The following is a 12,261-nucleotide window of genomic DNA, read 5'->3' as shown; positions in this document are numbered from 1 at the left end:
TTTTGATCTAAACACTTTAATACATAAATATAAATCATCTCTATTATAATACAGAACACAATTTGCATTTGTTCTTAAACTACAAACATCCTTCTTACATCATTTTTTTTTTCTTTACCTTAAATGGAATTCTCACTTGAGCCTGCAAAGTGATTTCCAAACATCTATTTAAACTGACAAAAAAAATTCAGATCAATAACAGAACAGTTAGGATTACATTCTGCCAGATTGTCATTTGAATGCTTCATAAGGAGAGAACAAAAGAGGAAGCATGAAAAAGCACTGTTTAATTTCTTTAAAACTTATAATTTTATTCCTAAAAAAAAATGTTGAATCAAGCCTGGATACCATCTAGTTGTATTGACACATTCCTAAATCATACTGAATCGTAATTTATTTCTCTAGATGAATCTGGAGAGCCATCAACTCACAGGAATGTTAACAGGTTGTTGACATTCATCTCATTATTTTTCCGCCAATAACAAGTGGCTTTACCCCTTAAGGGGAAAAATTAAAAAAGGGTGCAGTAATGGAATGTTTTCAAACTGATGGCTCTTAATGCCACCAATCAAAAGATTAATTCTGCAGGTAATACATCATTCCCTTGGCTAAAACAAAACAAAAGTAGTGGAAAAGCATGGGAGAATTGAAACATCTGGATTCTCCTCCCTTCCTCATAAAATAGAAACATCTTAAAACCAAATTCTTAGGTCTAGATTAATAAAAAGTATATAAAATATATATGAACATATACAGTATCAACTGTATTCAGTCCTTTAAAAAGAAAAGTCCAATGCAAATTTGCTCAAGTCCTGTAGCTACAATCCAATGCATGTTTTCTGAGCCTCACTAAGTTCAATGATTCTAACTGTCTAGTTCCTAGGGAGAAGAATATGGAATTGTATCACTGTTTTATTAAAGGAGTCAGAAAAGAAAATATTTTGCTATAATTTCCTACCAGAATCTGCAGAGATTCTATTGAGGGTTGAGCCGTTTCTTTGCAACCTCCCAAGCTAGAACTAACAGTTGAAAAATTAAGACAAACAAACATTATTATCAACAAGCAGAAAAAGGATTGCTAGCAGCATTAAACTAGAAATCTGTAACCCATTTTACTTCTATTATAGAGGTACTAGAGCAAATACTAGGCTCTACAGCAAGGCTGTCAAACTTGCAGCCCATAGGCCAGATGCGTCACACGCTGGCCACACCCCTGCCTGGTTTAGCGGAGGGGAAAAAAGTCCCGATATGTCATGTAATGATGCCGTGGTGACACAAGTTTGACCCTGCTCTACAGTATACACATTTTTTAAAAAGCATCTTCCAGTCAAATCTAAGATTCTGCATTTTGGCTTGAATATTACACTGACACAATGGCCTGCATGCATTTAATGTTAATTCTGCCATCATTCATAATTCATTTAGATTAACGTTAGGTAATGTTATTATTTTTAATACTGACATGCTATTTATAACACTTTCTGAACCTAGATACCATTTATTAGGCATTTGTTTTGATATCAAAGAAATATATAATGTCCCTTTCCTGAAAAAAAAAAGATATTTTATGCCAGGTAAACAAATACCAATCAGGTATCACACAACAAAAAAGCTAGGCGAACTGTCTATTTAAATAACAGTTAAAGCAAGTTCATGGGGGTGTGACAATGTTCTAATTTATTCCACGCACTATGTGAATATAGCCCTTATGTCCAGCTGTTTGTAATAATGCAGATTCTTTTACATAAATACACAGCTGTGTGAGAAAATCTAGCACAATTGCATGCTGCTGATGTAATTTTCCCAATGCTGTACATTTAAACCAACACTATAAGAAGTGCTACAGGTGTGATGACTATAAATTGCAGTGCTTTGAGCTGCCCTTAATAAGGAGTCTGTGATTTAGAGTTGGTGTGAATGTTATGAGTATCTTTTGGATTGTGCCAGTAGCATATTATTCTGATATTCTTTCTCATACATGCAAGGCAAAATTAGGAAATGGAATTAATTAATGTTAATGAAAAGATGTATCACATAAGTATTCTTTTAGGCCGAAGTCTCCTATGGAGTTTCCAAACTATGCATTAAGCCATGATAATTTCAAAAAGTTAAAAATTATGACATAAAAGATTTAACAATATACTGTTTTAATTCTTTAACAAAAACATGTTCTCCAAATTCTGGTCACAGCAAACGTATAGAATGTACATTATGAAGTAGGTGGCTTATAAGATCTCTATTTGGAAGTGTCATTTTTGGACATCAACTAATAGTGTAGGGATTAAAGCTGCCAAGGCCCAAAGTAAAAATAAATTAGATTCAGAAAGATCAATTATCAATATCTGTACAGGAGTCCTCTTTTTTTAAGACTAAGAAATAAGTAGCAATAGGTGTATACCTGCATAACAGTGGAAGAAACAGATTCAGAATTTAAACCCCAAGGCTGCTACACCCAGATGACTGAACTATTACATTCTGCACTACTTGATCTTCTTCACTACTATAGCTTCTTACATCTGCACTAAAAACAAGTATCTATCCAAACCATATCCTTTAATCTTATTTTTTTTTTGAGTGATGTTGCTCCATCATCATGGCTCCAGAGATCTGGGAATACATGAGGAATAAACATGGGATAGTTCATTTCCTAAAACCCATGCTTCTGTTCTTTGAATTGGAATAAGCATTGTGGTGAAAACTTACTGGCTTGATGTGTGATCACATATGAATTAAATCTGGATCACTTGGAAGCTCTTTAAAGATCAGGATATTTTATTCTACCGTGTTTCTCATATAATAAGGTCGGGTCTTATTTTTTTTTGAGCCCCGAAAAAATGGCTAGGCCGTCTTTTTGGGGGTGACTTAATTCCCCTCCCTTGCATCTTTGGGTGGGCGGGCGGCGATGGCTTGGATGTTGACCTCGGCGTTGGTGGGGCACTTCATATCGGGGTCAACACAGGCAGCACCATATCCGGGTGTGCAACAAAAGTACTTCCTAACGGCAAGCCCCCCCACCATTCCCCCCATTTCGCATGTTTTAATATAGGCCTTAATTTGGGGGGAGGGGATTAATTTCATTTCATGCCTATAAAACATGCTGGGACTTCCTATTGGGGGAGGCCGTATTGTTGGAGAAGCAAGGTATCCATGATTGAACAAGTAGAAGCTGAGGTAAAGCATTTATAGCAATTTTAGTCTCTCAGCTATGAGATCATTCTTTCGTATCCCATATTTACATCCTCAGCTGGTGTTAGAATAACATAACAAGCCAAGTATGTTAGCCTATTTTCTCTTATTGAAAACATTGCTATCTCCCATGCCGCTATAAAGTCATGTACCACAAAAATTGATACTTGTAATATGGATACTCAGTCTTCTTATAATGTATAATTTGACTACATAGTGTGTGTTTCATATTTCTATCATCGATATAGCTTTCCACTGAAATGATATTAAATGAAGAAGGTAATTTAAAGTGTCAGGCTTTAAATTATAGAAATCATGTATAATTTTCAAATTAGCATCTTAAATGCTGAATGTTTTTAAACCTAAAATTTGAAAGTACATCATGCAACAATTTTGAAAGAGATGATAAAAATCCTCAAAAATCTTTCAAATCATTCAGCTTTTGCAGGACAGTACCAGGTTTCATTGCTTACATCACAATTCAGTTATAGCACCCCTCAAGGCAATGATTGGGAATGCAATTTCTATTTTCACTGTACTATGGTATAAGTAGACATACACATCTGGCACCCAGATGATCTCTGATACATAACAATAGCATTTCCAAAACAAATGTGCAACTATATTGTGTTGCAGTACTCCTAATATGGCAAGAAGAGCTCCAAAACATACCAATTCTGCTGCACTGAAATGTGTGCCATTTCAGAGAACCAATATATTGTTTTGATAACTCTTAAGTAGGTGAACTTAACCTAAGATCTTACTCGTAAAACTGCAGACTTCTTAAGTCCATAAGAACAGGTCTCTGTGTATTTGGAATAACGGCAACAGTATATTTGCATTCCTATCACATTCAGCGCATTGAGGGGGACTATAACTGAATCTAGTCCAATAAAAACCATAGCTTTGAGCCATGGAGTGAGAGAGAGCCTTGGAACAGAAGGAACCTAAATTATGTTTAAAACTCCAAAAATAGCAGACATTCTTCCGTAGAGATGCATAGAAGGCAATGGGAAAGAATTCCCCAACACAAATACACTGGTTTTTGGTTTCCTAACATGATATTAGGAAATCAAATCCTTGAAATAAATACCCTGATAAAACTCTTTCCACAACTATAAAAAGTTTTGTGTTCAAGAGAATAAAATAATTCACAGGAGTCAGGTCTTAAAATTAGGACATGTACTTTTTTTCTAACATAAACATGGATATTTCTTTAGAACAATCATCTCAACTGAATTCTCTGAGAGTCTAATTTAAAAATAAATATATATATCTTAAAACTATTGTACCTAATATGGAAAACCATAGGTTTTCATGTGAAAAACATCATGAATGATACAGAGAATTTGTAGTTGCACTAATTATGCCTTCAGAGCTTTCCTAAGATCAGAATAAAAATTGATCAGTGTACCAGCCATAGCTGTGTCTACTACTGATTGTGGGAGCATCCCACGCAGGTCCGTCTGGATAAAGCCAACTAAAAGACTATGTCTTGGATGGTCCGTGAGTGGAAAGCAGAACCAGCCACAAGGATGGTTATATCCTCGAACAAAACTTTGCCTGACTTCGCCGTAATCCAGGCTAATACCTATTTTAACAAAAAACATCAACAACAATTATATGAGGATCTAGAGGAACATATTTTTAAAATGGCTTTTTAACGGAATGAACAACGTTTTGGAAAATGCATAATAAAAAGCATACAAAACAATAAACATAAAATAAAGGGACATGAAAATATTATTTATCTTAGGCACATGTGCACTGACATAAACATAATTTCAGGGAAACATGCAACTATTTTATATATCAAAGTTTAGAATTTCTATTCCAAATTGTTTTGTACAGATGAGAGTAAAATTTTAAAGGAAGGCACTTATCCAAACCCCAGACCTGAAAACCATCACTTTATTCAGCAGGAGAGTCTTTATTCAGCCATATAAAATAAGGAAAATGGCATGCGAAGAAGCATTTATGCATGCCTAAAGTTATTGACAGCATTGTGCTGATTATTTCATGATACTGCAAGTATTTCAATTTTATTTTCTGTTGATTAACATAATCAAGAATAAAATAGTTTTTAAAAATGTCAAGCTTCCCCTGCTTTTGTGAGCCTTGCCTTAAAATAATGACTGCTTTTTTCCAATGAGTTAACCATTTACTCAAGGATTTTCTCCATATTTCTACACTTCATTTGTCACAAATATACTAAATTTATCTTTCAGACAGAAGAAAACAGGTTTAATTGGCCATTTTTAATATCAATAATTCTTTCACATGAGTAATATTCATTCTAAAAAGTTAACACATAACTGCTATGTAGTAACAGAAACTGCACATTTCAGATTCTGCTGTAAATCTGAAGGAAAATATATATATATGGGACATGGCTAGACTCAATTGTAAGCAAATGGATCTTGACCTTGGAACAAGGGTTTAATCCTGTTCATTTGAAGAAATCCTAACCCAGACATCACTCTTTAAAATAAGATGCTTGGTGTTATAAACCCAAAGCAAAATTGTTGGGATTTCAGCAAATTTTAGATTACTCTTACAAAACTGGATTAGAAGATAAAAGGTTATTAATGAGGATTTACCACATGACAGCAGCCCATCTTCACAATTAGTTGTGTAGGAGAAATCAATGAACTCTCTTGGAGCAATTATATTCAATATTTGACCAGCTGTGGTATAACGCATTACACAGCAATTCTGCAAAATGATCATAGAAAGGCAGTTTATGAGTGATTCATTTTTATTAAGCAAATTTTTGCAACCTTATTAAAAGTCCTAAAGACAATGGTAGGGTTTATCTACTGCATTGACATATAATGGATTTCCTGGCTTAGGGTACTGAACAAAGCAAACTAATTGCAATTTATTCAACAAACCATAGCTAAGCAAACATTTATTCAGCATAATACTTGAATCCAGACCATAGGTGTATACAGTCTGATTTTGAAAATTCTACACATATACAGATGGTCCTTGGTTAATGATCACTTGTTCATCAACTGTTTGAACTTATGACAGTGCTGAACAAAAAGGACTTAGAACCAGTCCTTGAAGTTCTGGCTGTTGAAGCACCCCAGCAGTCATGTGATCACAATCTGAGTGCTTGACAACCAGCCCAGATTTCCAACTGTTGCACATGATCATGCAACCTTCACAACCTACCCTGCTAGCTTCCCACAAGCCAAGTCACTGGGGAAGCCGGCAGGACGTCAGAAGTCATGATCATGTGAGGTTCTCACTTAACAACCTATGGTGACTCGTTTATCAATGGTAACTTAGGGACCGCCATCACTAATTGATACTATCATGTGACATTGCACTTTATGATAGGATCACTTAATGATGGGAATTCTGCTCCCAATTATTGTCACTAAGCAAAAATACCTATATTAACATTGTTCTAAGGTCAAGAAAATCTTTTCAGGATCATGAAAATTATATTCAGCCAGCATTAAGTGCTGTACAGGAGAAAATAGTTTGAGAGAAAAGACTATATTCGCCCTTTCATTGGTAGAGATCTAAATTAGTGTTCTGCAACTATGACCTTTAAAACAATTACATATTGTGCCTTCTTCATTTCTTCAGATTTGCTTCAATAAAGTACTTTATTGGGTGGGCAGATTTCAGATGTGTTAGCTAGCTCTACTGAGGTCCCCAACTCAGGAATAAGTAAGAATGTCACTTATTCAATAAAGTACTTTATTGGGTGGGCAGATTTCAGATGTGTTAGCTAGGTCTACTGAGGTCCCCAACTCGGGAATAAGTAAGAATGTCACTTATAGCATATACACAAAGTAATTTCATACTGACTGAAACATAATTCATCTTACATTTGTTAATCAGAACCCTGACAGCTATGATCTATAAATGAAAACCCGAAATGTGCTAAGTGCATGAAATATAGCCCATGCATTACCTCTTCATATTTTTCAACAATATCCATTGATGTCATCAGGCTATCCCAGCTGATCCGGTAAGGTCCAGGACGTATGTGATCTATTATTCTATTGGTAACATCTTCCACAATACCTTCTGTTTTATAGCTAAAGACCAGATTTAATAGAAGAGGGTTGAAAACTGTTAAAGCTTAAAATTAGGATATTCGTAGAAGTCTTTAGAAGTAGTTGAAAAACCAATAAACCTCTGTAGTAATTGTCTAACTCAGAAGTGTCAAATTCAAGGCCCAGGGGCCGGATCTGGCTGTAGGTGCTTAGATCTGGCCCACCTGGGTGCTCTGGAAACAGTGGAGGACTGGCCCACAGTGCCTCTGCCAGCGAAAACAGAACTTGGGAGGGCTGCATAGGGTCCTCTTGAGCTCCGTTTTCACTGGCAGAGTGTTGCAGGAGGCTGTCGCAGCCGAAACTGAGCTTTGGAGCCCATTTTCACTGGCAGAGCACTTGAGCCACTATAGGCGCCCCAGACATGAGTTACATCCAGTTAGTCACACCCACCCTGGCCACGCCCACCCCAGCCTCCCAAGGTCAAACACAACCCTGATGTACCCTCAATGAAATTGAGTTTGACACTCCTGGTCTAACTCTTCCAAGTGTTTATGCACAAATTCCATTTGAAGGGGTGAAGTTATGCTTATAAAATTACTGGTTCCTCAGGATTGGATAATCATACTGTGTCATATAATACATCATACTGTGTCATACTGTGTCATACTGTGTCATATAATACATCATAATAATACTGTGTCATATAATTCAGTATATTACACTTACCAGAAAAACCAATCGGAAGCAGTGGTGGTATTCAAAATTTTTTACAACCGGTTCTGTGGGCATGGCTTGGTGGGCCTGGTGTGGTGTAGCTTGGTGGGGATGGCAGGGGAAGGATACTGTAAAATCCCCATTACCACCCCACTTCAGGAGAAGGATACTGCAAAATCCTCATTCCCTCCCCACCCCACTAACCTTATTTCCAACTCTGTTCTTCTGTGCAGGGCAACAAAAGAAAACCCAGCCAATCAGCTGGGACTCAGGAGGCAGAGAATAGATGGGGGCAAGGCCAGTCAGAGGTGGTATTTACCGGTTCTCTGAACTCCTCAAAATTTCAGCTACTGGTTCTCCAGAACCTATCAGAACTGGCTGAATACCACCTCTGATCTGAAGGTGTATTTACCTTCACTTGAACAAAAATATATAGTTTACATGCTTCAAACATGGCTAATTGAGGCATTTGAGATTAGGATCCAATGTTATAATTATGATATACAAGTATATAATTGTAAAGAGCTATGGAGAGCATCTTAGAGAACACACCCCAAAGCCAGACAACGAGGAAGCATGTGTTAAGTCCAAGGAGACAGAAAAATCTTAGAAAAACACTGGGCCAGCTTCCTGAATCTCTGGAGTATAAGAGGGAAAAGAAAACACAGGCTGATTTGCAAGATTCTGTCACCCCGGACTATTTCAGTGCAATTCTCATCTTCCTAAGACGGTTTTGTGATATGGTAAACATCATAATTCTGATAATAATGTACTTGTGGATGCCCAATTTTTACTTTTACTCTAATACTGCAGATCTTATTATTTATTTTGATTAAGACAGCACACATACATGCACATGTAGTTTAATCTTATACAAATATTTTAATTAAAGTTCAACTTACAGGTACCCACTGAATTCTTCTGATGGCTTACGCCAAACTGTAACATCTTTCTGCAGAAAAAAAATGAAGGATCACACTATTGATATGTTATTAAACCATTCAGTCACTCATATCTAAGAATGTGGAATATAATTAAGATGTTTTAAAAAGTGTATTTCAGACTACAGGGATCTTATAAGAAGGAACTTTTCATATACAGGCAAACCTTAAAAACTTCCTGGATACAGAAACATTATTTTAAAAAATAACAGAGAATATATACAATAATTACTATTTTGCATATCCATCTTCATTCATTGATACCCATGTACCACCCTTAAATTGTTATATTTATAGACATTACTTAAATGTGAAATAATATATTTAAACTGATCCAACTTAAAAACTAAGTACATTTTATACATTTAAGACTACTGCTGACAGAGAAAGTTAATAGCACTTATGTAAAAACAATATAATCTATAATCTATCACTATCAGATAGTAGCAACACATCTTCTCCAAAGATTTGGTTGGTCATTTCTATTTTTTTGGAAACTAAGAATCATCGTATTGTATTCTATTTTTCTAAAACTAGCACAGCAAATATGGTCACCAACACAATTTAATAGAATATAAATGTTTACATTGATGTCTTATTAAAGAAAACCTGCTCAATAACTTACTGTTTTCCTAGCAACTCTCCATTCATCGTCCTCAATATTATAGTACTGAATCATTGTATTTTTTAGCCTTGTAGCCAAAGAATCTATACCAGAGATATCTTCCATTTTTTTGTAACCTATAATGGGAAAAAACAATTTAAAAATAAAATCACCTGAGATTGATTTCTTTTCCTGTTTGGCATTAAAATCAAGATAAATCAACTTGTCTCCAAACTGCAAAAAAAAAAAAAAAAAAATATCCCAAGATTTAAACCAAACAGAGGCACTTCCTTAATAAAATGCCCCAGACTTCTGACAATGACAATATTTTGGCAGTTATTCAATTCAAATTAATTATTTTTAACCTTTGTATAATTGAATGTCAAATTTCTGTGACTATTTAAAAAAAACAGGTAAGCTATTTTTAGTATTTTTACCTTCAAACTATTATTAATAGAATTTTCTAAACCAATTACTGTACAATTAAAGCAGAAAGTATTAAATTTCATATTTAATAGAGAAGTAACAATACTATGATGAATTATTTATTATTTAATATTGATTGGTTGATTGATTTTGTCTTCCAATCGAGTCCTGGTGACTGCCTGAACAAGTCCCTGCACAATGTTTCTTGGCACAATGTCAAGAATGGTTTTGAAGGTGTCATTGCCCCCTTCCTAGGGCTGAGAGACAATGACTGTCCCCAAATCAATGGCTTTACACCTAAGGTAGAAACAGAACTCAGTCTCCTGGTTTCTACCCAGATGCCTTAACACAGGGGTCCCCAACTACCAGTCCTCGGACTGTTACCGGTCCGTGGATCATTTTTTACCGGGCCGCAAAGTTTGGGCGCTGCCATCTTGTTTCGACGGCGCTTCCGGGTTTTTGGTTGCTTCCGGGTTTTCAGTTGGAAAGCGGCGTTTGGGTGCTCGAGCCTTAGTTTCGTTGAAGGGGGGGGGCGGCTTCGAACAAAGAGCCATCCCGATGGCGGTGGAGTCTCGCGTTACTCAGGTACCGGTCCGTGGAAGAATAAATAATCGTGAAACCGGTCCCTGGTTCAAAAAAGGTTGGGGGCCACTGCCTTAACAACTACCCCAAATTGACTTTCCATCTGACTTTTAGGATATACACATTTTAAGTTTACTGGTAACTTTGTACGTTCTATTTTTTAACTTCAAATATTTTCATAAATTCCCAAAATGTCATAGTCTGTTAAGCACTGTGCCTAATAGATAATATATGGGGATAGAACTATTAAATTTGTTCCTGGGTTGTGTTGCTTTTTAGCCCCTACTCTTTTTGCCTTTGCAAAACAGCCAAAGTATATTTCATTTTAACAGTGTTGAAAATGTTAGCACAGGTCTTTAAATTATACATCTTAAATGCTTGTTTTGTATGTTGTATTTTTGTTGTTTATATTACATAGATCATTCAGTTTAATCAAAAGGCAGGATGCAAGTCAAAAGCTAAGCACTCGTTCAAATAATTCCGTTAAATTAAAACAACTCTTCCCACTTTCCCAACTCTTTCAGACCTAACCACTGACACACACAAAAAAAACTCCCAGGAATTTGGTAACACATCAGCATCACTGACCTGTCTCCCTCCCCATCCCCAGAGATCTCAATTTAAATCGTACAACAGTTTGCTCCTTTTATGCAATTCATAAAATGAGATGCACGCTCAGGGCAGCTTACACTTTTAATCAAATTTGGTGGTCCCCAAAAGCTCTCTCAGATCCCACCCGTTAGCCTAACAAAGTCTCTCCTCTTCCGATGGGAAAAGGGGATGTCACCGTTTTGTCTTCACTGCGGTCCGACTCCCCCTGACTTTTCAGCCCAAATATCCTGAAATTCCCACGGGTTAAAAGCGGCAATGGACCATCAGGTACCCTACCCGACGTGCATCTAAACACGGTGAGAAAGGCTCCGCAGGTGATGTGACGCTCACGTGTCAACATCCCTCGGGGAAGGGGAGATCAAGCAAAGAGCCTCCTTCCCGGATATTTTCTGCAATCTCCTCCTACTTACCGGGGCGAAGCAGGGGAAAGAGAACTCGTCAAAGCCTCGACTCTAACGAAGGGTCTCTCCCGCCCAAAGCAGCGAATGGGATCCTTCCAGTCACGAACGGCTCCCCGCTACTAAGAGGCTTTCCCTCGCCTAGTTTCCGATCTCCTCACCCGGTCGAGCGGTTCGTTCACGTAGCCAATCCGAACCCAGCTGGCATTACCCTCGCAACCAATAAGCAGCAAGTCTATCTCCCTCTCCACTCTTCGTTCTGTTTCTACTTGCATTTTGGTACAGGCGACCTGGGTTCATTGGCTGTTGAATGCTTGACGGCGGAATCGCGCGTAGTAACTGGCCAATAGGAAGATGGAATAACACTGGGGGGGGGGGAGAGGGGAGAAAAGAGCTGTAAGCAGGTTGCTGCTTAGTTAGAGAAGGGTTTCCTTTGCTTTTTAGCCAAGGTGAGGCAGATACTTTGGTGTCACTCAGAGTTGGATGGCGACTAAATCAGAACACACACGCGCGCGCGATCCAGGTCATGAAAAATTAGAACACGTTTCCAGGTGAAAATCCCTTTGAAAAGTTAAGAAAAAGAGTTGAAATGACCTCAGTATTGGGGGACAAACATGGGCAGAAATTAGTGAAGTTTCCAACTCCCACATCCTTACTGGCCATTATCCCTGTTCTGACCAACTTTTGCTTCCAATGTTTCTGTATGTTGTGCCTGAAACTTAGTCAGTTTGATGTAGGGCTTAAGACAAGGGTCTTCAAACTTGGCAAGTTTAAGACTT

At 37.2% G+C, this 12,261-nt stretch overlaps 1 protein-coding gene across 2 annotated transcripts; it reads right to left on the bottom strand.

Moving 5' to 3' along the window:
• Positions 1-11,762, bottom strand: STARD4 (StAR related lipid transfer domain containing 4). Of its 2 annotated transcripts, none has more exons than XM_026673162.2 (6): positions 11,495-11,762; positions 9,486-9,601; positions 8,822-8,871; positions 7,121-7,247; positions 5,787-5,901; positions 1-4,777 (listed from the first exon to the last, which is right to left on the bottom strand). In XM_026673162.2, the coding sequence occupies exons 2-6, from the start codon at positions 9,588-9,590 to the stop codon at positions 4,551-4,553; spliced, it is 624 nt and encodes a 207-aa protein (XP_026528947.1). In that variant the 5' UTR covers positions 9,591-9,601; positions 11,495-11,762; the 3' UTR covers positions 1-4,550. The 2 variants fall into 2 exon arrangements, with proteins under 2 accessions (XP_026528947.1, XP_026528937.1); XM_026673152.2 differs by lacking the exon at positions 11,495-11,762 and adding an exon at positions 11,361-11,433.
• Between the last annotated feature and the right edge of the window lie 499 nt (positions 11,763-12,261).

This window comes from Notechis scutatus, chromosome 2, assembly GCF_049901735.1.
Source record: "Notechis scutatus isolate UNSWTSFEM ecotype Mainland chromosome 2, rNotScu1.2, whole genome shotgun sequence".
NCBI lineage: Eukaryota > Metazoa > Chordata > Lepidosauria > Squamata > Elapidae > Notechis > Notechis scutatus.
This window is presented reverse-complemented; position numbering and strand designations above follow the sequence as displayed.

What these genes read in the sequence shown, in the direction of transcription:
- STARD4 (XM_026673152.2), bottom strand. Translation starts at nt 11,424, where the DNA reads ATGTTGACACGTGAGCGTCACATCACCTGCGGAGCCTTTCTCACCGTG. An exon ending in CGTGTTTAGATGCACGTCGG is followed by an intron (nt 9,602 to 11,360) that starts GTAGGGTACCTG and finishes TTCCCATTATAG; the next exon opens with GTTACAAAAAAATGGAAGAT. An exon ending in AGATGGGCTGCTGTCATGTG is followed by an intron (nt 4,778 to 5,786) that starts GTAAATCCTCAT and finishes TTGTTAAAATAG; the next exon opens with GTATTAGCCTGGATTACGGC.